Consider the following 26,697-nt stretch of genomic DNA (forward strand, 5'->3'; position numbering starts at 1 on the left):
AGGTTTAAAGCAAGAGCGTTCTGTGTAAGGAGAAAAAGTAATATGTGCATCTTTAAAATAGAACGTGAGAAGATAGTAGTAACTGCTTTAAGGACCCATTAGTTCCTTTCTCCTCACTTCAAGCAATATAACAACTAATGGAATGATAAGTTCACTTTTTAGACATTCCCTAAACAGTAATTTTAAAATGTGTAGTGAGATTGTAAGGTCATGCTGCACAGCTTAGATTTGAAATATCTGAAGACTGTTTTCAGTCCCAAGGATTTTTAAAAATGAGGTCCCATTCCTTTCCTTTACTCTTAGCAGATGTCAAAAATCGAGAGGGTGGAAATGTTTTTCACTTTAACGCAAAACATGGATTAATTTCCAAAACAGGAATTGATATTAAGACCTGGGGACAGGAGTTTGAGAAATTCGAGTTCCACAAATCATCTCCTTTCCTTTTCCATGTGAACATGTTTCAGTTGGTCGAGTCCTTCAACCTCCTTTCTAGACTTCGCAAAATTCTAGTTTTATATTGAAAAACCGGCAGTCACAGGGGGAGGGAGTGTGCAAAGAGAACTTTACAGGATAGGATTTACTTTTTATACCTTCTTACAATTCACTTTCCATCGACGAAGGTTATCTAGCAAGCTCCTTCAGGATTAATTTTTAGCTTTTAGCGCTAATAGGGGGTCTCGCAAAAGAAATACCCTCTTGCAGCACCTCATTTTAAAACCCTTTCGGCCTCCCCTCTCAAGAGGGTGGCAAGCAAAGCTGCGCAGGCGCCTTGCTTCCCTCTTCCGCTCCGCCCCTTACAGTCGGCTACAAGCTGATGACATCATTGGTCCGCGCAACCTACCAGGCCTCAGGGCCTGAAGCTGAGACTAAGTCCTTGCTTTCGCTTAGCGGGGCGGGACGTGAAGTCGGGCTGGTGGTGGTGTACTACGCATGCTCACCGTGGACCGCGACGGTGCCTCTTTCTTTGCGTCTCTCCACAGCTCGCCCCAACCAGGAGGGGGGGGGCCTGAGTGCCCTCCCCCTTCTCTTGCCCCCGCCCAGCAGGGCTTCTAACTGACAGTTGTCGCCGGGCCCCGTCCGCGCGCCACCTCCTCCTGCCCGGGTCCCCCGCAGGTAGACAGGGGCGGGAGGGGGTGTGAGGGAGAGGAGGAGGAGCCCGAGCCGCGGCGGCCCTGTGCTTCGGCCCCCTCCGGGGAGGCTAGAGAAAACCCCCCCCCTTCCTCCTCGCCCCCTCCCAGCCCTCTAGCCGGCCCGGGAGGGGGTGGGGCGCCGAGGCCGCGGAGGCCAAACCGTGCCTGGCGGGTGAAGAGTAGCCGGGCGGGGCGCGGAGGGGTGAGGCAGGCTAGGGCCGCGCGCGCGCCGCCGCCGGGGGGAGGGGAGAGGAGGGCAACTAGGCTCCTCTTCTCTCCCCCCCCTCCGCGCGCCATGTAACCCCGCCCCCGCCGGCGGCGAGCTCGAGACCCCCGCGCGCAACCGAGCCGAGCCGGGCGGCTGAGGAGAGCGAGGCCCGATGCGGCTGGGGCTGCGCGGCGCAGCCGACCCCTGAGGAAGCGGCCCGCGCTCACGCGGTGCCCCGGCGCCTCGAGCGTCCGCTCCACACCGCCCAAGCTGGGCCTGCCGGGGGCATGAGCGTGCCCGGGACGCCGGGGGAGATGGAGCCGGCCGGGGAGGAGGAGCGGCCGCCACCGGCGGCCGAGGAAGAGGACGACGACGAGTTGGTGGCAGCGGCGGCCCCGGCCTCAGGGCCGGCCCGAGGAAGGAGTGCCTCTTCGAGGGAGAACGCGGACGACCAGGAGGAGGAGGAGGCGATGGTAGTCGGGGGCGGTGGCTGCACGGAGCAGGAGCTGACCTACGAGCTGCAGCAGGGTTACCGCATCCTGGGCGAGTTTCTGCAGGAGAAGCACCGAGGCCTCACCTCCCCCTTCCTGCAGCCCTTGGGGGGCGTTGCCACTGGGGAGGAGGAGGCGGCCGAGGGGCCGCGCAGCGGGGGCCGGGGCAGTCGCGCCCTCCGGCAGCAGCCCGGGAAGGGCATGTGTCTGCTGAAGATGGAGGAGAAGTTCGCCAGCGGCCAATACGGGGGCATCACCGAGTTCGTGGCAGACTTCAGGTTGATGCTGGAGACGTGCTACCGCCTGCATGGAGTGGACCACTGGATCTCCAAACAGGGCCAGAAGCTGGAGATGATGCTGGAGCAGAAGTTGGCGCTTCTGTCTCGGTGAGTGAGCCCCGTCCCTGGCGGGACTGACGGGCTGACACAAACACACCCTCGCACGTGTCCGAGGATGGGTTGGGCCAGGGGCCGGGGGGCGTCGCTGATAGGTGCTGAGTCGGTGCTGGAGAACCCCGGGAGGAGGAGCAGCGCTGGGCGGGGGCCCGCAGGGGTGTGGTGGGTGTGGGCTGAAAGAACCCGACGCCCAGACGTGAAGAAGCTGAGAAGGAAGCCGAGTCCCGAGTGCCGAAGAGCAGGTAAAGTTTTTAGAAGTGAAATGGTGCCCGTAGGAAGAATTACAGGAGTAGGGAGAGGAAAAGTTTAAGTGGGATGGAAGTTGGACCTGCAACTTTTAGGCAGTTTTGGCAAGAAAATTCTAAACGTTTTTGGAATGAAATACCGTTAGAAAATTAATTCTGGCTCATGTAAAAAGGTGGTTTCAAACTGTTAAAATAATAATTTTACTGCTCAAGTCGGCCATCGGAGATTTTATAGAGTGTAATTAAATGGTTAACAGTTACTGTGGCGTACTCCTGGTCTTTTCTCTCAGCTTCATCTGAGCAGACTGAATTTTTGCATCAACACAAAATTTTTAATACGTTTAGGTATTGGTATCTATTCTACCAGAAGTCACAGGCAGTTCAGATGGCACGATGCTCTTGGTTATACTCCACCCATATATCCAGAGTCAATTATTTTTTTTCGTAAGAGGAAATAATATAACACAGGAGGCTACTAAAATAAACGTATTAATTTATAATTCGGTAATTGATAATGAGCCAAATTAATTTCTCTATCGGAAATTCTTCAGGAATAGAAAAATAATTGAATGTTGTTGGAAATCGTGCTTGAAGTGAACCAGCTGTTTGACTCTTTACTAGTGGAAGTGAACTTGAACAAGTCACTTTACTTTTTTGGCCTCAGTTTCTTCATCTGTAAAATGGGCATAATGACAGTACCTAATTAATGGGTTGCTGTAGGATTAAATGCATTAATAAATGTAAAGTCGAAAGTGCCAGTCCCATATAGTTAGCCCAAGATAAGTTTTAATCATTATAATACTAGTAGTGATAGCTGAATAAAATGAATATTCTCATATCTGAAACTGGGAAGGTACTAGTGCTTTTATCTAATAGCTTCTGAAAAGTCGTGTTAATTTTTTGGTCCCTTGATTATAACTGTAATTTTTAAAATAATCTAATCTGTCACTGGCTTCCCTAGCTGTTTTGAGACTATCAGTGACTTCTTTCACTGAAAACAATGGTTAACATAGTGCTTGACTCATTAGGGCCTCTTCTCGAATCCATTCATAATGTAGGATATTTGGTAGTAGAATAATTCCCAAGTTTGTCTTGTATATTACTTTTAGTATTTTATTTAGCGACATTATATTTGTGTAGTGTGTTTGTTACTCTTGTCTCCACAGTGTTTTACAGTTATGACTCACATAAGAAACAGTCCTTTCATACGTCATTATTTTTAAGTAGTAAAATATCTTCCAAATTGATGTCACAAGATTTTAGACCTGGAAGAAACCATAGAGTTCTAGTCCAAGCATCTAGTTTTACAGATTGGAAACGGGTATTTAGAATGAGGCTGGAGAATGGCTGCATCAAAGTGCTAAGAAGTTGCTTATAGGTTTGAATAAATTACAGGTGTTTTCAGAAGCATTTTGTCAATAGTGTTTCTTAAGCCCTGCAAAAGAGCAGGGAGACTATTTCTCTTTACATAAAGGTAAATTTCTGAATGCTTTGAATCATTCCTAGTGACTAATGTTCAGAATACTGTATTCCCATATGATCTAATAGAATCCATACTTAGAACTTAAACTTAAAACATTCTTTTGTTTATAAACATAATAATGTATTTCTGATGTTCTTAGTCCAAGAGAGAGAAAATTCTTGCAGTTTAGTAGCAAAAAGTAATGTGATGGTCTCAAAGAGATAATTAAAATTTTGACTTCCTCACTTTTTTTGTATTTGATGTATACAAACATTTTGTAAATAATAGATTTGACAAACCACTCTTGTAGACACTAGGAAATCATTTCTTTTTCTGTCCTAGCCTACAATCTGAGTCATTACTAAATAAATGCTTTGAGTGGGCACAACTTTCAGAAACCCATAGGTTATAACTGTTTTGTATGCAATTAGTAAATATAGATGCTCCAGAACCATATTCTATAGACTGGGCACATGAGTATGATTTTCAGCAAATAGGTGACTCAGATACCTTATTTATAAATAAGTGGTATATGGTGTTTTAGTAATAAAAAACAATCACTTAGGTATTATCATTGTTCTGTTTTTTTCTTCTAGTATATGTTTGTAAGATATTGAATTAACCCTTATTTTGAAATTTACTGTAAGGAGAATTTTACAGCTGTTCCATACACTACTGAGCCTTTTAGTGAGCAAGAAATCACATACATTAGATATAGAGGGTGCCACATTATCATTACAGAGCAACCCAATGGCATTAGTACCTTGGGCACATTGTATAACTTAAATCTCAGTTTCTTCATCTGTGCTATGAGAGTGTTGATTGTACAAATATGTATCTGCCAGAGCTAGACATTCAGATCCCTGATATCAAAAGAGAAGTTCCCTACTCTTAAGTGGTGTATAGTTGAGTAGGGAAACAGATGCTTAAAAAGATGATGATTCTATAATGGAGTTAAAAGGTATAGAGATGTTTATACTTGAACTGATTCTTAAAGAAGTTGAAGATTGCTTCTGGATTTTTTTTGGAGGGTTTGAGAGGGGCATTCCAGAATGCTGAACTACAGTGAATGCAAGGCATGGAACAGCATAGTGTTTCTGGGAACTACAGGTACTTCGTCTGGCTACAGTATGGTCTCTCCAGGGTAGTGTCTGCTTTCTAGGAGGTATGCAGGATGACCTGTTGGGGAGAGGGAAGAAAAATATCACAACTTTAGTATATTCTATTTTGTTTTATCCTGTTAAAATTTCTAATTTTTTGGTTTGCTTTTGTGGTGTTATAATAGGACTACATGTGTATGATCTATAAAAGATTTATAATTTTATCATATTTAATATATATTAGTAATATATAGCAATATGTTTTATATATAATATTTGTGATAGAACTAGGACTAAGACTTAGCATATCTCGTCTCAGAGTTGTATTTTAGAAGGGATCTCATTCATGTATTTGGGGCAACTGAGAGAAATAACAATTAGCATTAGAAATAGGGAGAAAATCAGCTACTAAGTGGAAATGAATAGAAAGTACTTAATAGTTGGGAAGTTATGTCTAATAAGAATTTTTGCCTCTTCTGAATTTTAAATTATATTTTTGAAAGCTTTTAAATTTTAAAATATTTTTGAAAGCTTTAAGAATATTGCTATGTAGTTTTAAAAGCTTGTAGTTATAGAAGAGGCATCGATGCGCCAGTGACCCCAACAGTGCTGAACTTGAAATTTTAATTTTGGCCATTTAAAATAATATTTTGGTGAAAATAAACTTGAGTATTATATATCCTTGTTAAAATTATAGTTGATTTCTGAATTAAGTTGTTAAAAAGTGGTACATGTAATGGGCTGTTAAAAAAAAGGCTTTCTTAAAATATAACTAAAGATTATTTAGTTTTGTAATTGCTTTTTAGTTGGGCATGAGAGTACAAAAGCATCATCATGAAGCCTCAAAAATTTAAAAATAGAGGTTTCCAAGTACAAGTAGTAATTGAAATACAAATGGATTTTGTCCACGGATTTTAATCTCCTCCTCAGTTAAATTTGAAATTTGTTGACGTGTTTATTCTCAATTAAGATCAAAATCCAGAAAGTAATTGGGAATTTTAACAAGGTGCTTCTTACTCCCTAGTAGTCCAACTCCCCCATCCCCACTGGATTCTGTAATTCTGTCTTTTTAATGTCAATATAAAAATTGGGGCCCTTTGGTAATAGAATCTGGATTTGCTTCTTGTTCAGAACTATAGAATGTTAGAGCTTGATACTCCATGTAGTTCTATTTATTATAGTTGCCATTCTTCAAAAAAAAAAAGTGCTATTTAAGAAGGTTCAGAAAATGTTTAAGTGCAGTGATGAAAGGATGAAGGATTTCAACTAACAAGACATTTATTGAGCACCTGCTTTGTTCTATGACTTAGGGGACAATTCCTGGCCCAAGAAGTTTAAAAAAGGGTACATACACAGTTATGGTAAACTTAAAATGTGTTAAAACTGATTTTCAAACTTGTTCCATTGTCAGAACACCTGGAAGTCATGGGACTGCTTGCAGAATATCCTGAAATATTGATATATTTAATTGTATGATTTTTTGCTAGGGGATACAAAAGGCTTGAAACAAATTATGGAAGGAAAACCTTAATTGACGAGATTCTATCTAGTACCTAAGGTTTTTCTCCCTACAAACAGGGAGAACATAATCACTTTTGGATTTTTGATGGTACATCTTTGTTTCGATGCCGTCAAAAATCTGTGTCTAACTTGGCCCTCTGTAGGCTGTCTGTATACTTGGTTCCTCCCTATCTGGGGTTCTGCATCCGCGGATTCAACCAGCTGAGGATCCTGTAGTGCTATAGTATTTACTATTGAAAAAGATCCGCGTATAAGTGGACTCATGCAGTTAAAACCCCTGTTGTTCAAGGATCAGCTGTATATTCTAAGCGTGCATACTCTGAGGACTACTGTGATAAGCTTTATTATAGTGTTAGGAGAGTGCAGAGGAGGGATCAACTACTCTGGGGAGGTGGGGAAGTTGGCATTGAAAAATACTTTATTAGATTGTATTCTAGAGGTCATAATTTTGGAAGGTGAGTAGACTATTGATAGGTGAAGTTGAGGAGTTCATTAAACAATTATTTGACCTATGCTATGCTAAGTAGTATGTAAAGCCCTGTATTTACAATGACAGACATGACTTTATCCCTTACTTCAAGGTGGTAGGTAAACAATTACATGTATGGAAGCAGGAGAGTACAGCATATTCCAGAGGAATAGTTTATACCCAGTGGTTGGTTAGCGTGTAGGATGATGAGGTCCTGTCATGGCAGATAAGTCTAGAAAGGTAAGCTGGGACTAATTATGGAGGACCTTGTTTGCTTGCTAAGGAATTTAGAATGTAGGCAGTGTAGATTCATCACGGGTTTTAGCTAAGGGAGTGACATGATTTTACTAGTATTTTGAGGTTTGAAGGCTGAAATGGAAGGAGAGAGAATGGAGAAAGGAAACCAATTAAAAGGCTCTTGAGTTAATGCCATCAAGAGATAATAAGCAGTAGGAACAAATAATAAATAAGGTTACAAAGAGAAATAAGTTCAGCAAGTAGAAGTGGTATAATGGCAAACTGTTGGATGTGGGTGTGATGGAGAGGATGAGGGCCAAAATAAATTTGAGCCCAGGTGATGGTGATGCCGAGGGAATGTGAGAGGAGCATGCATTTGAAGATGTGCAGCTCAGAATTATTAGAAGGCGGAATATGGAGCTCAGCAGAGTGACTAGGGCTAGGTTAGAGGTGTTCAATGAGGAATTAACCTGCAGAAGGACGATGGTTGAAGAAATGGGAGGGAATGAGATTGCCCAGGACAGAGTCTAGTAAAAAAAAACAAGGGGACCAAAGGCACAACTTTGTGTAAGGATTGACTATCTTCAATTTGGAAAGATTAGAAAAATATGATTGAAGTGTGTATAATGTGTATTAAAAGCTGAAATACTTAATTGAGAAGAGACAGTTAAAGAAGCTGAAAAGAGTTTATTCTGGAATAAATAAAAGGTGTTAGTTGGAATACAGTAAACTTACAGACTTTAGTATTTTAGGAGATTTTGTTCCATTTGAAAATAATAATTTGGAAATGATTTAGATCTAATACAGTAAAAATGCCGTAATAGATTGTAGTGTGTTTTGCCTTAAAGTTCATTTCTCATTGTATTTGTGCCCTTATATTTATTTTTATTTATAAGAAAAAAATTAGAGCAGGGAAGAGAAATCATGTTTTTGGAGAGAAGATTAGGTCCTTTTCATATTTGTGTTTTAGTTTTCAAATCATCTCTAGGCTCTCTCCACAAGGTTAGAGAACAAATAATAGCTGTTTTCATTTCCAAGGAACTTCCATAATAATATGAATCTTTAAAATATATATTAAATTACTTGAAGTAGTTGTTCTTTTTTTTTTTTTTTATAATGGGAAACACTAATAAACCCCAGTGGTAGTATTATATATAACCAAGCCCTTTGTTATATCATCTTCCACCCGGGACCCGTGAATGTTCCAAAATTAATTGTGCTTAAAAGTCAGGATGTTCAGCATATACACTTTGCAAAAAGACTTAGGAAGACCAATGAAGTGTTAATAGTGGTTATTGCTAAGTAGGAAGATCTCGGATATTTTTCATTTTCTTCTTTTAATTTTCTGTTATGTCCTAGATTTTCTATAATAAGCATATTACTTTTTTAGTTAATAAAAAGTTTTATTTAAAGGCAATTAGTATTTACAACTTTGAATAAGAATTGGGTTAAAAATATGTATCATCAAAGTTTTAAGGCAGTACAGTCATGTTAAGTGTTGTAACTGGGTGGTACAGCTGTGGATGATTAATTTTCCCTTCCACTTTCTACTTTTTTTCTACAATGACCATGTGTTACTGTTGTTATTTTTTATAATACCATTCAAACTTAAATCTACAGATTTTGTAAGTGCAGTTTTAAAGGCTTGGAATAGCTAGTGCTAAGAACTCACCCAAACTTTCATATTTAAAGCTTTTGAGTAGAGCCAATCTGAATGTACCTTCAGACAAAATAACTCTCTGATAGCTTCTTTTATATCTCTTCAAATGTTAGCACATCTGGGGATTTAGACCTTTTCATTTCTGTCTAGGCATCCCTCTAAAAGATTAAAAAAAAAAAAAAAGAAAAGATGAGAATACAGATTGAGATAAACCAATTTAAGGTAAAACTATTTACCTCTTGCTATACTTTGTAAGTACTACTTTACTAACATTGCTCTTTTGTGGGAGTTTAAGCCTTCTAAATTAGAATCAGTGAAAAAACGTTGCCAAGATATAATGCAAAAAGTGTTTGAGTTGCTATTTAGCACACGAAGTGTTTTGGGGATCTTCTCTTTCCAAAACATAGCCCCCTTTCTCTTTCAGATACGTCTCATCTGCTAGATACCATTTCTTCAAATGGTAACATCCCAGTTTATAATAACTACAGTTTGGGTTTGCAAAATCTTTAAAGGTAAACAGTTTTGTTTCAATTTTACAATCTATACTAGCCTAGTACATTGACTTTGATGATAATGGTGTACATTCTCAGCTTTTTGAAGTTGAGATCAGAAAGAAAAATCTCTCTTACAAAATGTGCATGCAGGTAGAATATTGGATTTTCCCTGTGGCATTTCATGCTTTATGTTTTTAAACTGCTTTTCAATTTCGATGGTAGATTGCCTAACAAATACAGTAAAGGATACCAAGATTCTGCTAAATATACAATTCCTAGTGAATTCAGGGTCTATTCTCATGTTTGTTCTAAAAATAAGAACAAATCCATTTCATTTTGTGCTGAGAAGAGAAATCATCTCAAAAACTTATTACATAGAAACGTTTTCCCTTAGAAATAGTTATAAATATAGATTGTTTCCATGTTAGCCCACAAGCCCAATTTTTTTTTTAGAAGCTGAAACAGCAGCTTTTTTTTTTTTTTTTTTAGAAGCTGAAACAGCAGTTTTTTTTTTTTTTTTTTAATTTATTTATTTCTGGCTGTGTTGGGTCTTCGTTTCTGTGCGAGGGCTCTCTCCAGTTGCGGCGAGTGGGGGCCACTCTTCATCGCGGTGCGCGGGCCTCTCACTATCGTGGCCTCTCGTTGCGGAGCACAGGCTCCAGACGCGCAGACTCAGTAGTTGTGGTGCACGGGCTTAGTTGCTCCGCGGCATGTGGGATCTTCCCAGACCAGGGCTCGAACCCGTGTCCCCTGCCTCGGCAGGCAGATTCTCAACCACTGCGCCACCAGGGAAGCCCCCACAAGCCCAATTTTTAACATCCGAATTACTAAAATTGGAAGATAAAAATATTAGAATATAATCAGTAAACAAAATTGAAAACATTTTTTCTTTTTAATTTATTTTTTTTGGCTGCCTCGTTGGGTCTTCATTGGGTCTTCATTGCTGTGCGCAGGCTTTCTCTGGTAGGGGCGAGTGGGAGCTACTCTTTGTTGCGGGGCACGGGCTCTAGGCACACGGGCTTCAGTAGTTGTGGCACTCACGCTCAGTAGTTGTGGCTTGCAGGCTCAGTAGTTGTGGTGCACGGGCTTAGTTTCTCCGCGGCATGTGGGATCTTCCTGGGTCAGGGCTCGAACCCGTGTCCCCTGCATTGGCAGGCAGATTCTTAACCACTGTGCCACCAGGAAGCCCCTGAAAACATTTTATATCTCTCTTGAATACTTGTGCTTGAGGAAAAGCAGGTTTAAATTTGGCTCTCTTCCCACAGATAAACTAGTGTCCTGGTTCCCTCCTTTCTTCTGTTGTTGCTGCCTTATCTTCAAGGCTTTCCCTCTGTCTTAACCTTCTGTTTTCTTTCATAACGTTTATTGCAACCTCACATATAATATGATTTAATTATATATCTTTTTCTTCTCTTTCACTAGAATATAAAATCTATGAGGGCAGGGACTTTTTCTGCTTGGTTTGTTGCTGTTTGACTTCTATAAATGTTGATTTAGAATTAAGTGGTTATAAGGTCTACAGGTAATTTTCAAAGGTGTTTGGGGCATGTCTCTCAAAAGGTGTTTCCCAGATCACCAGCGTAAGAATTGTGTTAAAGGCAGATTCCTTGGCCCCAGAATAGCATAATTAAATCTGTTAACTCAGAATCTCAGAGTGGAGATTAGGAAGCTACACTTTTAATAAACTCCATAAATGATTTTTATGTACAATAAAGTTCTAGAAGTGATACTTCAGGATATAGTAACACTGTTTCATGATTGATTTCCCATCAGAATTAAAATTTTTTCTCTCATTGAAGTATTTTTTTTATCATTGCTTTTATACTTGTCAACCTTTATTAGCATTGTATTTTGGGTTATAGAATGAAGGGAAGGTAGGAGAGAATTAAGAAGCAGATTCATATATTCATGTCTTCGTGTGGAATACAGCTTAAAGAAGTGGTAACAAGTGAGGGATAGTGTTGGGGGAGGGGTGAGGAGGCATGCTAGTAAAGAATGGAAAGACCTTGGAAGTCATGTGTTTGTCATAGACTATTACACGGAGCAATCTCTATTTTAATTTAGAATTATGTTCAAGTATTCCATGAGTAATCCCTGTTACATAGGGCTAATGTGTTAAATAGTACCAAAATTTTAAAAAGCCTTAAGTTAAAGACCTAAGACTCTATTCCCGTCGCTTTTATTCATTTAAACCTATTTGTATGATTTTACATCATATATCAGCTGTGGATAATAATGCTATTCTTTGTGTCTCTCAGTTGATTTTGGGGAGCAATGAACAGAGATCCAAGGTTAGCTCTCACAGCATTGCTCTGCACTATATCAGGCAGAGTAATGTACTAATTGACCTCATAGTCTTTTGGTTGATTTTTAAATTTTGTGTTTCTCTTTTATAGTTCAGTATGAGTTCAAGCCTTTATAAAGTTTAAAGTTTTTAATTAGAGTTCTAAAACATCCCCTACTCCATACAGTATGCAAAAGTGTGTGTGGGAATGTGCGCAGGTGCCTACATTTTAGTTTTTCTAGGGAGAGGGTGCAGAACTTTATTAGGTCAGCAGAGGAGCACAGAGCCAAAAAAAAGGTTAAGAACCATAGTTTTAAACCACAGAATTAAGAAACATCCAATAAATTATGATGATGTTTGGTTAGAGAAAATTCCAAGTAATTGAAGGAAAAATTAGGCCTTTAACAGAAATAACAGAATTTGAATAGTACCTGAAGATAACTATTCTTATGTTATGCCTGTGTTTATTCTATTAGGTGTTCAAAGAGACTTAACTCTATTAAGTAATAGTTTTGCTCTGCATTAAATTAAGAGGGAAAATGTCCTGGAAATAGCCCCTTTGGTATTCTAGAACTCTGAAAGAATTAATATATGGCTTACTGTACTGAAGATGTCTTAACTTTGTGAGTAAAGTGAGTTTAATTCTGGTTTTGCCAGTGACGCTTGTGTTGAACTAGACATTGGCTTTCTTTAGAATTTCATTTACAGTCATTGGCCGTTAACTTCATCAAATTCAGAGCAATTTCAAAACATCTGGAGTGCCTTCTTGTCTACTTGTCTGTTTCTTTTTTCTATGTCTAGTGAAATCCTAATTATTTGCTGAGGCTCAGCTTAGATTTTACTTCCTCTATGAAGCCTGATACAGAATTAATTGCTTTTTTCACTGTATTCCGTGATTCTTTGTTTTGCATTTGGTTATAGCACTTAAAAAATTTATGGTAGTGATGTATCTGTCTATCTGTATTATGATGTTAGTTGTTTGGTAATTCTTGAACTAATGAAATAAATGAGCTAATAAAAATCAAATAAGTATTCAGTTATATCAAGTCAGAATTGCTGCTTGTTTTTAAAAGACTCAGCAGTCATCTCCTCAGGAAAACTTTGCACATTTCTTCCCCCCTCTTCTTTTCAGCTTGGGTTAGTTATATTCCTCTGTTCTTAACCCACTTTTCTGTATTCATATGATTTGTATTGAAGTTTTTGAATACCATGATACTGAAGTTATCTGTTTGCCTCACCAAAGTTTAAGATTTTCTTACGCATTTCTGTATTTCTAGAAATTAGCTCTTCAAGTGCAGAGAAACTCAGTATGTATTAATTGGGTTGAATTCAGATACCATATCCTCTCTTAAAGGATGGGTACAGTATTTAAAAGCATAATAGAAGGTAGTGTATGGTTAATGTAGTAAGACAGGTACTGTTCCTTATATGCAACATATATTTACAGTGCTTATTATTTGATAGGCAGTGTAGAGGGATTCAAGATGAAAACTGAAGGACAGGAGTTGATGAACTAAGTTGATGTAGAGGTCATTCCAGGCAACAAGAATAACATATTCAAAAGTGCAAAGGCAAAAATGACACTGTATATAGCTAGGGAATGGTCAGTAGTTTAGTTTGGCTAGAATGCTAGTTATATATAGAAAAGTAATGACAGCTGTGACTGGAAGGGCCAGCTTATGGAGCCAGATCATAGAGGGCCTAATATGCTGTGCTAATAAAGAATATGATATTCCATATTAGTGAGTTATTAAATTTCAAGCTTTCACGCTAGACAGTTACAAGGGACACATAGATGAGATGAATTAGAAGAGAAAACTAACGTCAATTTGATTTTTCCCATCCCTTAATTTTCACCTTTTCTTAATTTTAATTTTTGATTTTGCTTCTCTTAGCAGATTATATAGAAATGCATCTGAAAAGATATGGTTTTTTTTTTATTAGTCATCCATTTTATACACATCAGCGTATACATGTCAATCCCAATCTCCCAGTTCATCACACCACCACCCCCACCCCCCGCCACTTTCCCCCCTTGGTGTCCGTACGTTTGTTCTCTACTTCTGTGTCTCAATTTCTGCCCTGCAAACCGGTTCATCTGTACCATTTTTCTAGGTTCCACATATATGCGTTAATATACGATATTTGTTTTTCTCTTTCTGACTTCACTCTGTATGACAGTCTCTAGGTCCATCCACGTCTCTACAAATGACCCAATTTCGTTCCTTTTTATGGCTGAGTAATATTCCATTGTATATATGTACCACATCTTCTTTATCTATTCGTCTGTCGATGGGCATTTAGGTTGCTTCCATGACCTGGCTATTGTAAATAGTGCTGCAATGAACATTGGGGTGCATGTGTCTTTTTGAATTACGGTTTTCTCTGGGTATATGCCCAGTAGTGGGATTGCTGGGTAATATGGTAATTCTATTTTTAGTTTTTTAAGGAACCTCCATACTGTTTTCCATAGTGGCTGTATCAACTTACATTCCCACCAACAGTGCAAGAGGGTTCCCTTTTCTCCACACCCTCTCCAGCATTTGTTGTTTGTAGATTTTCTGATGATGCCCATTCTAACTGGTGTGAGGTGATACCTCACTGTAGTTTTGATTTGCATTTCTCTAATAATTAGTGATGTTGAGCAGCTTTTCATGTGCTTCTTGGCCATCTGTATGTCTTCTTTGGAGAAATGTCTATTTAGGTCTTCTGCCCATTTTTGGATTGGTTTGTTTGTTTTTTTAATATTGAGCTGCATGAGCTGTTTATATATTTTGGAGATTAATCCTTTGTCCGTTGATTCGTTTGCAAATATTTTCTCCCATTCTGAGGGGTGTCATTTTGTCTTGTTTATGGTTTCCTTTGCTGTGCAAAGGCTTTTAAGTTTCATTAGGTCCCATTTGTTTATTTTTGTTTTTATTTCCATTACTCTAGGAGGTGGATCAAAAAAGATCTTGCTGTGGTTTATGTCAAAGAGTGTTCTTCCTATGTTTTCCTCTAAGAGTTTTATAGTGTCCAGTCTTACATTTAGGTCTCTAATCCATTTTGAGTTTATCTTTGTGTATGGTGTTAGGGAGTGTTCTAATTTCATTCTTTTACATGTAGCTGTCCAGTTTTCCCAGCACCACTTATTGAAGAGACTGTCTTTTCTCCGTTGTATGTCCTTGCCTCCTTTGTCATAGATTAGTTGACCATAGGTGCATGGCTTTATCTCTGGGCTTTCTATCCTGTTCCATTGATCTATATTTCTGTTTTTGTGCCAGTACCATACTGTCTTCATTACTATAGCTTTGTAGTATAGTCTGAAGTCAGGGAGTCTGATTCCTCCAGCTCCGCTTTTTTCCCTCAAGACTGCTTTGGCTATTCGGAGTCTTTTGTGTCTCCATACAAATTTTAAGATTTTTTGTTCTAGTTCTGTAAAAAAAAATGCCATTGGTAATTTGATAGGGATTGCAATGAATCTGTAGATTGCTTTGGGTAGTATTGTCATTTTCACAATATTGATTCTTCCAATCCAAGAACATGGTATATCTCTCCATCTTTTGGTATCATCTTTAATTTCTTTCATCAGTGTCTTACAGTTTTCTGCATACAGGTCTTTTGTCTCCCTGGGTAGGTTTATTACCAGGTATTTTATTCTTTTTGTTGCAGTGGTAAATGGGAGTGTTTCCTTAATTTCTCTTTTATATTTTTCATCATTAGTATATAGGAATGCAAGAGATTTCTGTGCATTAATTTTGTATCCTGCAACTTTACCACATTCATTGATTAGCCCTAGTAGTTTTCTGGTGGCATCTTTAGGATTCTCTATGTATAGTATCATGTCATCTGCAGACAGTGACAGTTCTACTTTTTCTTTTCCAATTTGTATTCCTTTTATTTCTTTTTCTTCTCTGATTGCTGTGGCTAGAACTTCCAAAGCTATGTTGAATAATAGTGGCGAGAGTGGACATCCTTGTCTTCTTCCTGATCTTAGAGGAAATGCTTTCAGTTTTTCACCACTGAGAATGATGTTTGCTGTGGGTTTGTCATGTATGACCTTTTATTATGTTGAGGTAGGTTCCATCTTTGCCCACTTTCTGGAGAGTTTTTATCATAAATGGGTGTTGAATTTTGTCAAAAGCTTTTTCTGCATCTATTGAGATGATCATATGGTTTTTTTTCTTCAATTTGTTAATATGGTGTATCACATTGATTGATTTGTGTATATTGAAGAATCCTTGCATCCCTGGGATAAATCCCACTTGATCATGGTGTATGATCCTTTTAATGTGTTGTTGGATTCTGTTTGCTAGTATTTTGTTGAGGATTTTTGCATCTATATTCATCAGTGATATTGGTCTGTAATTTTCTTTTTTTGTAGTATCTTTGTCTGGTTTTGGTATCAGGGTGATGGTAGCCTCATAGAATGAGTTTGGGAGTGTTCCTTCCTCTGCAATTTTTTGGAAGAGTTTGAGAAGGATGGGTGTTAGCTCTTCTCTAAATGTTGATAGAATTCACCTGTGAAGCCATCTGGTCCTGGACTTCTGTTTTCTGGAAGATTTTTAATCAGTTTCAATTTCATTACTTATGATTGTTCTGTTCGTGTTTTCTATTTCTTCCTGGTTCAGTCTTGGAAGGTTATACCTTTCTAAGAATTTGTCCATTTCTTCCAGGTTGTCCATTTTATTGGCATAGAGTTGCTTGTAGTAGTCTCTTAGGATGCTTTGTATTTCTGCAGTGTCTTTGTAACTTCTCCTTTTTCATTTCTAATTTTATTGATTTGAGTCCTCTCCCTCTTTTTCTTGATGAATTTGGCTAATGGTTTATCAATTTTGTTTATCTTCTCAAAGAACCAGCTTTTAGTTTTATTGATCTTGAAAAGATGTGGTTTTTATTAAGCAATAATATTAGAATAATGCTAGAAAGAAGAGAAAGACAGTATTTTCTTTTGCCAAATAATTTAGATAATACGCTAGATTTAAATATGTAAATAAATAATTTAAGTTGGACTTAGATGTTTTGTTTCTTTAATTGGATAATTTCAGTCTTCTCACAGTTCTCAGAGGAAAAAAATTATGTTAAATACAGAATTTTACCAACTTAAGTTACTGTATCTTCCAAGTTATTTTCTACAACTTTGTTTACCAGTAACCAAAAAATGAATAGGACAAATATAATTAATAAGTTGCAAATACGTATTGATAATATCAGCTGGTTGTGCTTAATTTGACAGCTTGGTTTTTATAGACCCAAACCTGTATTTTTAACAGATAGATACTTATAAGAACATCATCTTAAAATAACTATCATAACATGCTAAATAAAAGATGGTAGAAACAATTAAATATATTAAATATGACATTATTTCATGGTGATCCACAGAACCATTTATATCCTCCAGTTTATCTTAATCCCTGATTTTGATACAATTGCCAGTACATTAGTAAGTTCCTCTACTTACTAATTCCATGGTAGGGAATTTGGTTGGTAGTGAAATTGAAATCAAGTCTTTTTTTTAAAGTTTTATGGCAAGTGTGTCAATAAGATAACTGAGATCTATTTTAATTTTTTATTAGCAGTTTAAATCCTTTTTTACTAAGAGTTAACATTTATTCATTTCTTTCTATATGCTAAATACTCTGCTAAGCATTCTATTCAATACATACTCTTTGAAGAAGATTTGAAAAAAATAGGAGTATGTCAAAAAATAAAAATAAAAATCACCTCTCCCATCAGATATCACTTGTTAGCCTTCTTTATCTCATCTGTATACATATGTATCATTTACTCTCACATACACAAGAAATTCAGTACAGAATTTGGATTTTCCACATATAGTTTATATATTTTGCCATATATTCTGCTTATCACTTACTAGATTTGTTTTCACTTGTTATTTGATTGTTGTGTGTGAATATTGTTACACGTAAAACTATACACGAACGGGATAACAACCGTAGGACCCTGTAGTGATGGTTTTGGGTTTTTTTGTTTGACCCTGTAGTTTTTTGTTTTAAGAAATTTATTTTTTGCCATGTGGATTAGCTATCTAGTGCTTTGTTTGGCTACCAACAACAACAAAAAATGACAAGACTTTTCACAAAAAGTTTGTGTAACTCATTAAGAAATAGGTTGAAGCCATCAGTCATGGCATGATGAGTTTGTGAGATTTATAGTAAGAATATACCTTAAAGCTATTTTAAAATGTTTCCAATCACACAAGTTCCTAATGTTTTTGTTGCTTTATAACTATCCTTTTCAACAGTACTTATGATTAAGTTGCCAATTTAGAGCAAGGAGTAGAGATAGCCTGTCTTGGCTGCCTTATTAAATGCCATTGTATGTTACTCTGTTTGAAAGGCTTTATCTGTATTAACTTATTTAATCCCCACAACTCTTGAAGTAATTAATGATTTACATAACCTGTTTTACAAATGAAGAAATGAGACACAGAAAAATTAATTTGCCCGAACTAATTAGTGGCAGAAGTTGGATTTGAATCCAGACTGTTTGGCTCCTGAGCCCAGGTGCTTAATCACAGTGCTTGCTGCTTATGAGCAAGAGCTGTAGGGATTGAGAGAAAGGAGCCTTCTACCTGAAAGAGAGGCTGGGGAGAATAGGATCATTAAAGATTTCAAGGTGGAGGGAGCACTTAGATACTTGTGGTGGTGGGATTGACAGTATATATTTGCAGTATAAATTATTAAAAATAAGTATGCATGTAAAGTATAACAACTTTGAAAATCTGAAGGAAATAGTGTAACTAATGTACATGGACTTTGCTTAGCAATCCAGTGATTAGTATTTGTCTTATTGGTAGTTTACTAATTTACAAAATAATGTGTACATCTTAGTGGCAAAAAATTAAACAATACAAGAAGTATTACAATAAAAATGTCTCCTCTCCTTTTTTCTGGTCCCCTAGTAAAATAGGCTACTACTGTCACTAGTTTCTTGTATTCAACTGGGTGTCTCAGTTTTTTGTTTTTTGGGTTTTTTTTCTGTTTGTGTGAAGCTTTATCTTTTTTTTTTTTTTTTAATTGAGGTGTAAGTTGGTTTACAATACTAGTTTCAGGTGTACAACATACTGATACAAAATTTTTATAGATTATACTTCATTTAAAGCTATTATAAAATATTGGCTCTATTTCCTGTGTTGTACAATATATCCCCATAGCTTATTTATTGTATACATAGTAGTTTGTACCTGTTAATCCCCTGTCCCCACTGGTAGACATTAGTTTGTTTTCTATGTCTGGGAGTCTGTTTTTGTTTTGTTGTATTCATTCATTTGTTTTATTTTTTAGATTTCACATATGTGATATCATGCAGTATTTGTCTTTCTCTGTGTGACTTATTTCACTAAGCATAATACTCTCCAGGTCCATCTTTGTTGTTGCAGATGATGAAATTTCATTCTTTTTTATGGCTGAGTAGTATTCTGTTGTGTATATATGTACACCGTATCTCTTTTATCCACTCATCTGTTGATGGACACTTAGGTTGCTTCCGTATCTTGGCAATTGTAAATAATGCTGCTATGAACATTGGGATGCATGTATCTTTCCAAATTAGTGTTTTCAGTTTCTTTGGATATATACCTAGGAGTGAAATTGCTGGATCATATAGTAGTTCTATTTTTAGTTTTTTGAGGAACCTCCATACTGTATTCCATACTTGCACCAATTTACATTCCCACGAATGATGTTCAAGGGTTCCCTTTGCTCCACATCCTCGACAGCATTTGTTATTTGTGGCCTTTTTGATAATAGCCATTCTGACAGGTGTAAGATGATATCTCACTGTGATTTTGATTTCCATTTCTCTGATGATTAGCAATGTTGAGCATCTTTTCATGTGCCTGTTGGCCATCTGTATGTATTATTTAGAAAAAAGTGTATTCAGGTCTTTTGCCCATTTTTTAATTGGGTTGTTTGTTTTTTTGATATTGAGTTGTATGAGCAGTTTACATATTTTGGATATTAACCCCTTATCAGTCATAATATTTATAAATATTTCCTCCCATTTAGTAGGTTGTCTTTTCACTTTATTGGTGGTTTCCTTTGCTGTGCAAAAGCTGTTAAGTTTAGTTAGGTCCCTTTTTTTATTTTTTGCATTTGTTTCGTTTGCTTTAGGAAAGGAAATATTGGAAAGGAACTATTGCTATAGGAAAGGAAATATTAAAAAAATATTGCGATGAATTATGTCAAAGAGTGTTCTGCCCCTGTTTTCTTCTGGTAGTTTTATGGTTTTCCATCTTACATTTAGTTCATTCATTCATTCATTCATTCATTTATTATTTGGCTGCGTTGGGTCTTAGTTGCAGCACGTGAGATCTTTGTTGCCATGTGCAGGATCTTCGTTGTGGCACGTGGGATCTTTAGTTGCAGCATGCGGGATCTTTTTTTTTTTTTTTTAGTTGCGGCATGTGGAATCTTTAGTTGCAGCAAGTGAACTCTTGGTTGCGGCATGTGGGATCTAGTTCCCTGACCAGGGATCGAACCCCAGCCCCCTGCTTTGGAAGAGCAGAGTCTTAGCCACTGAACCACCAGGGAGGTCCTACATTTAGTTCTTTAATCCATTTTGAGTTTATTTTTGTATATGGTATAAGAAAATATTCTAATTTCATTATTTTACATGTAAGCTGTCCATTTTCTTCCAGAACCACTTATTGAAGAGACTGTCTTTTCCCCGTTACATATTCTTGCCTCCTTTGTTGTAGATTAATTAACCATAAGTGTGTGGGTTTATTTCTGGGCTCTCTATTCTGTTCCATTGATCTATGTGTCTGTTTTTGTGCTAGTACCATACTGTTTTGATTACTGTAGCTTTGTAATATAGTCTGAAGTCAGGGAGCCTGATACCTCCAGCTCTGTTCTTCTCTCTCAAGATGGCTTTGGCTTTCCAGTGTCTTTGTGTTTCCATACAATTTTTCAAATTATTTGTTCTAGTTCTGTGAAAAATGCCATTGGTATTTTGATAGGGATTGCATTGAATCTGTAGATTGCCTTGGGTAGTATGGTCATTTTAACAATATTAATTCTTCCAGTCCCTGAACATGAAATATCTTTCCATCTGTTTGTATCATTTTCAGTTTCTTTCATTAGTGGCTTACAGTTTTCCAAGTACAGGTCTTTTACCTCCCTAGATTTATTCCTAGGTGTTTTCTTCTTGTTGATGTGATGCAAAATGGGATTGTTCATTTCTCTTTCCAATAGTTCATTGTTAGTGTATAGAAACTCAACAGATTTCTGTATATTAATTTTGTATTCTGCATCTTTACTTAATTCATTGATGAGCTTTAGTAGATTTTGGTGGTGTCTTTGGGATTTTCTGTGTATAGTATCATGTCATCTGCCAACAGTGACAGTTTTACTTCTTTCTTTCCAATTTGGATTCCTTTTATTTCTTTTTATTTTTTGGTTACTGTGACAAGGACTTCCAATACTATGTTGAATAAAAGTTAGCCAATTCAAATTTTAACATGTTCAAAACTGAACTTTAGGTTTGTTGTTTTGTTTTCCTTTTCTAAGCCTGTTCTTACCTTCTGAACAAATGACTCCACTGTCTGGGAAGTTGCTGTGGCCAAAAAACATGATTTTTTAATTGATTCTTCCTTTTCACTCATTTCTCTTGTTAAGCATATCAGCCATTTCTGAGCTTTCTTCCTCTAAAGTATATTTTATTTTATTTTATTTTATTTTATTTTATTATTTAAAAAAAATTTTTTTTAATTTTTTTTTTTATTTTGGGCTGCGTTGGGTCTTCGTTTCTGTGCGAGGGCTTTCTCTAGTTGTGGCAAGCGGGGGCCACTCTTCATTGCGGTGCGCGGGCCTCTCACTATCGTGGCCTCTCTTGTTGCGGAGCACAGGCTCCAGACACGCAGGCTCAGTAGTTGTGGCTCACGGGCCTAGTTGCTCCGCGGCATGTGGGATCTTCCCAGACCAGGGCTCGAACCCATGTCCCCTGCATCGGCAGGCAGATTCTCAACCACTGCACCACCAGGGAAGCCCTAAAGTATATTTTAAATTTTGCCCATTTCTTTTCACTGTCACCACTTAAGTACAAACTATTATCATCTCTTGCCTGAAATACTGCTATAGTTTTCTGACCTGTTTTTCCTGTTTCTGCTTTTTCCTCCTAGAGTCCATTTTCTACCCGGCAGCCATGGTGAACTTTAAAAAATATGTACATTGAGAAGTCAGAACCCTGCATCAAGCACTTCATTGGCACTTAGGCTATAGTAAGGAGTTTGGCTTACTCTTCTTTATATACCTACCAAGCCATTTCTCACCTCAGGACCTTTATACTTCCTCTTTGTTTTATCTAGAACACTCTTATTCCCAGGGTTTTCTTTGGGTTTCTGTTTGCTTTTTTGTTTGTTTGTTTTGGTCATGGCTGGCTCCTCCTCTCATTTTCCTCAGAGAAATTATTCTTGACTGTCCTTCACCGAACTTATAGTATATTGTAGTTAAGACTTATGTGTATGTGTATGTATTTCTTTACTCTTTTTTTTTGTGTCTTCTTACTAGCGTGTAAGCTCAGCAAGGAGGAATCTTGCCTGTAAGTGTTGATGCCAACACCTAGCTCAGTATCTATGAGTACTTAATATTGAATAAAGGAATAAATGAATGAATGAACAAATAAATGGATCTGTCTGGAATTTGTTTTGGTCAAGGAGTGAGGTTGAAATCCAGCTTTATTTTTCTCTCATGTCCAGCTACTTGTCACAGCATCACTTTTTTCCATTGGTTTGGTATACCATTTTTGTAATATATTAAAGTCCTGGTGTATTTGGATCTACTTTTGAACTGTCTCCACTACTGTTGGTATGTCTAACTATTCAACTTTGGTATTAAATTTATTACTCTGACTTTAAAATCCATTTTAATATCTGGTAGGATGAGTCCTCTGTCAAATGATTTTTTCTGAATTTTCCAGAAATGAAATTTTCATGTTTTTATTTTTATATAAGGTACTTTTTATACTTTTTAATAGTATAAAATAGTGTTGTGTACTCAACATTTGCACCACCCATGTTTTGGTCACTTGGCATAAGAAATATGTGGGAGACGGAGAGATCAACCAAGATGGCAGAGTAGAAAGACCCTAAGCTCACCACCTCTCATGAGCACACCAAAATCATAACTATTCGCAGAACAACCATCAGTGAAAAAGACTGGAACCTACCAGAAAAGATCTTCTACTGCTAAAGACATAAAGAAGGAACCACAATGAGATGGAGTTGAATGATTATTGTCAAAGATAGAGACGTCTCCACGGAGGGAGAGATCTGACTTGGATTTTGAAGAAAGGAAGGGAGCTCACCAGATGATAAGGGGAAGAAAGAACAGAGAGACTAATGCAGAGGTGCAATACCAAGCAGCACATCTGGATAAGGAAATCATCTCCATCATTCCAGCGTGGCTGGAAAATGCAAGAGAGCAGCAGGTACCTGGAAGACAAAGACCACTGTCTTCTGAATCCCCAGTACCCAAAGCAGAGCCTGGCACCCAGAGGTGCTCAATAAATGTTTGTGGAGTGAGTGAGTGATGGAATGACAGCAACAGGGCCAGATAGAGAGTTCCGTAACCCACGCTGGACCTTGCAAAACCCAGAGGGCAAGGTGATAATTTAATCCAAAGAAAGATATAATTCAGAAATGAATTCTTAAAATATTTGTTTTTAGTTATGTGACCCAGTGGAGGTGTTAGCTAACCCTGTGGCGGTAATAATGTTGCAAAATATATGTGTATCAAATCAACACATTGTACACATTAAACTTACACAGTGGTTTATGTCAATTATATCTCAATAAAGGAGGGGAAAATAAAATATTCATTTTTAAATTAAAAATAATGTGAGAGAACAACAGGAATTACTAGTTTGTGTGGAATAAGAATGACATTCTTCCCATTCTTGAAATGCACAATAAAGAAAGAGGTTGGTAGCCTTGCTTATTTTCTGTGAACACCATAATATCCACTTGCCACATCCTCCTAATTTCAGCTAAGTCTTCAGCTCTTGTTAGGTGCCTGCATCTCTTTTTTATGACCCATTATTTCAAGTAGGTAGAGGCAAGACTCACCCCAGCTTTCCCATCTTTCCTCTTTGTGTCTGTGTCACATCTGAAAGTATCTTGAATTTACAGTGTCCTACTTTAAATCCTCATCAGTACTTGGCAGATATTTAGAGGAGTTAGCCAAGAAAAGGAAGCCAAGCTATCTACCTGCCCACTTTGCAGACTTGTCACAGCTTTAGTATCTTCTAGGGAACATGAACATAACCAGACTATATGAAAGATAAGGACCTAGGGAGCCCTCTGTTCTGCCTGTACTGAAAACTCATGACTGCTTCTATATGGTAAGGATTAGCTGTAGTGGTAGAAAAATGTTCAACAGAACAGCCCTAACTTACTAAAAATGCTTATCAGAGTTGTTGAGGTTGGTAAGGCACTTCTCAAGTATCCTTCCTATGTAAATAGAAACTTTACATTTACCTTTGTCCCTTCCTTAAATTAGAAAGGCAAAATCAAGAAATGGAAATTTATTCTAAGCAGAATGTTTGGTTTTCAAAAAATTAGTTACGGTGGTCTTTGGTTGTTCTTTAGGGGAATTATGTCATTTATTTGGTGCCACTTCAGGTATGAACAAAGACTTTGAAAGCTTTTTTAACTTATAAGGTTCTTTGTAATTATGCCCTTATTGTAATTATTCCCTTATTAGTTTTCCATACTAATGAATGCCTTCTTGCTTAATCCTTGGTTTTTACTTAGTACTTTTTCCATCTATCTGGAGAATTAAATAGTTTAGATCACTTGGTACTTAAAACTTTTCTCCTTTGGTTGTTATTGTGATGTTTCTTCTTCTTTTTTTTTTTTTTTTGGCCATGCCACGTGGCTTGTGGGATCTTAGTTCCCCGACCAGGGATCGAACCTGGGCCCCTGCAGTGAAAGTGCTGAGTCCTAACCACTGGACCATCAGGGAATTCCCTTATAGTGCTGTTTCTTAAGTTAAACTATTGTCTTTTGAGTCTTCCTCTTCTTTTGCTATGTGTTTCTTTATAATTATGGATAATCCCTAAAGTTATGCCTTTAGGTCATATCTCCCTATATTTATTCCTCTGTGGAGAGACTCTTTTTTATGACTTTATCACTAAGACTCTCAAATCGGTATCTTGAGCCTTTCCTTTTGTTTTAGCTTCATATTTCTGTCCATAGAACTTTCCCAGCTGGTTGTGCAAGTGTTATATCAAAATGTTAAAAACTAAGTGTATTTCTAACCCAGGTCTCCTTCCCAATTTTCATATTTTTCTTTTCAACTTTAACTTTTTTTTCAGTGGTGTCACCATTGTTTCAACCCGAATATATGCGAACTGTCAGCATGTTCACTGCTGAATCCCTGTTGCTCAGTAAATATTTTGAATGAATGAATTTGAATAATATGAATGTTTTTCTTCTTAATTAGTATTTCTTTTCCACTCTTTCCTACCTATCTAAAACTGTTCTTTCTGCAAAGTCCAGTTTAAGGTCTTGATAAAAGAGTAATCAGATGGTGTACAGAGGTTGAGTGAATAAGAAATGAAAAATGTCACTTGAATTTCATAACTAGGAGGTCATTTGGGAAGAGGGATTTCAATAGAATAGATACAGGCAAATGACAGTTTGAGGTGTGAATGAAAGGTGAAATGGACCAAGATTTAGATGTGGCTCTTCTCAAGGGGAATGGTTTGTTTTTAATAAAAACTTGGACATGTTTATATGCTAAAGGCAACTAGCAGGTAGAGGCTGAAGATCCAGGAGATAGTTAATGAAATAAAAATTCTGAAAACCTACTGCGGATTAGTTTTTGATAAGAGGCACTTTTTTCACTGCAACTTAAAGTGCAGATACATTTTGTTTGGATTCAGATAATTTTGTTTTTTGAGAATCAGGAAGTTAATTGAGCTCTTTCTTTAAAACTACCATTTTCTCTGTGAAATAAGTAATAAGCAAAGTCAACTGCTATGTGATGATGGATAGTGAGGTGAAGTTTTTGAATAATGATGCATTTGAAATTGCTGTTATGGAGAACCGAAGAGGGAGTTGACTTCCTTCAAAGAAGTCATCTTAGGCGAGCCCAGTTTAGGTTACAGTTAGACGATAAACTACAAGGTGGTGATTTTTTTTTTCCTACAGTGATTAGTAGTGGAGGTATAGGTGTGAAGGACCTTTTAGCTGAGGTGCAAGAGAGAGATAGGGTGCCTGAGACAGAAAGATAAATTGGTAAAGGGAGATGAGATAGAAGAAGAGGTTAGTCATATATGATGGTTCCCAACTTAGTTATCTATATGAATAGCTGAAAGAGGCTGAATTATGTGAGAGCAAATAGAGCAAATAAAGGAACCAAACAAGGGACTGGAGGTCTGGATGAAGATGAGTTTAAGATGCAAGGGGAATAAGAGTAACAATTGGGAGAATAGAAAGTAAAGAAGATCAAGTAGGAAATAAGTTTAACAGTCTGTGATAAATACTTTTTTTTTTTTTTTTTTCCCTTTGGTGTGGATGAAGACTTCTTTGTTCCAGAACTGTTAGGGGTATCATATATAAGCTGGAGATGAGAGGAGTGGTCTCCAAACTTTTATGATCTGGCTTCTCAAGCAGAAAAGGTTTTGAATATGTACCCCTATTGTATGCATATTTATTTATAAATCATATATAGGTTCTTCTGTACTATTATGCTTTATATATTGTAAAACGTTATGTCACAAAACATTAAACTAGATCCTGGAAATGAGAGATTAAGCATATTTTAAATTTTTAAAAATAATATTAATGTTATGAAAAGTTATTTTTGGTGAGGGCGTTTTGATATTTCATTAGTTTTGAAAATCTTGGTTTAATAATTGGCTGTAGAGTTATCTGAAAGGCTTGTTTTAAGTTGAGTTTATTTTGGTACTTGGTTTTAAAGACTGTTGTAGTTCAGAGCTCATAAAGATACACAAATCCAGATGGAAAAAGTGCATGACAGGCTGGACTGAC

At 37.4% G+C, this 26,697-nt stretch overlaps 1 protein-coding gene and 1 non-coding gene across 4 annotated transcripts in view; one reads left to right on the top strand and one right to left on the bottom strand.

Annotated features, from left to right (window-relative positions):
• Positions 1–1,432: 1,432 nt before the first annotated feature.
• KIAA2026 (KIAA2026 ortholog) overlaps positions 1,433–26,697 on the top strand; it is a 104,156-nt gene continuing 78,891 nt past the window's right edge. For 2 of the 3 annotated variants that reach the window (XM_036855327.1, XM_036855328.1), the window contains exon 1: positions 1,603–2,215. In XM_036855327.1, coding sequence (XP_036711222.1) covers positions 1,626–2,215 — 590 coding nt within the window. In that variant the 5' untranslated portion in view covers positions 1,603–1,625. Of the gene's footprint in view, positions 2,216–26,697 lie in introns of all 3 variants that reach the window. The other variant, XM_036855329.1, reaches the window with a different exon arrangement.
• Positions 24,593–24,664, bottom strand: TRNAE-UUC. The gene has a single exon. It is a non-coding gene; the product is annotated as a tRNA-Glu (tRNA).

Source organism: Balaenoptera musculus, chromosome 6, assembly GCF_009873245.2.
Source record: "Balaenoptera musculus isolate JJ_BM4_2016_0621 chromosome 6, mBalMus1.pri.v3, whole genome shotgun sequence".
In the NCBI taxonomy this organism is placed as follows: Eukaryota; Metazoa; Chordata; class Mammalia; order Artiodactyla; family Balaenopteridae; genus Balaenoptera; species Balaenoptera musculus.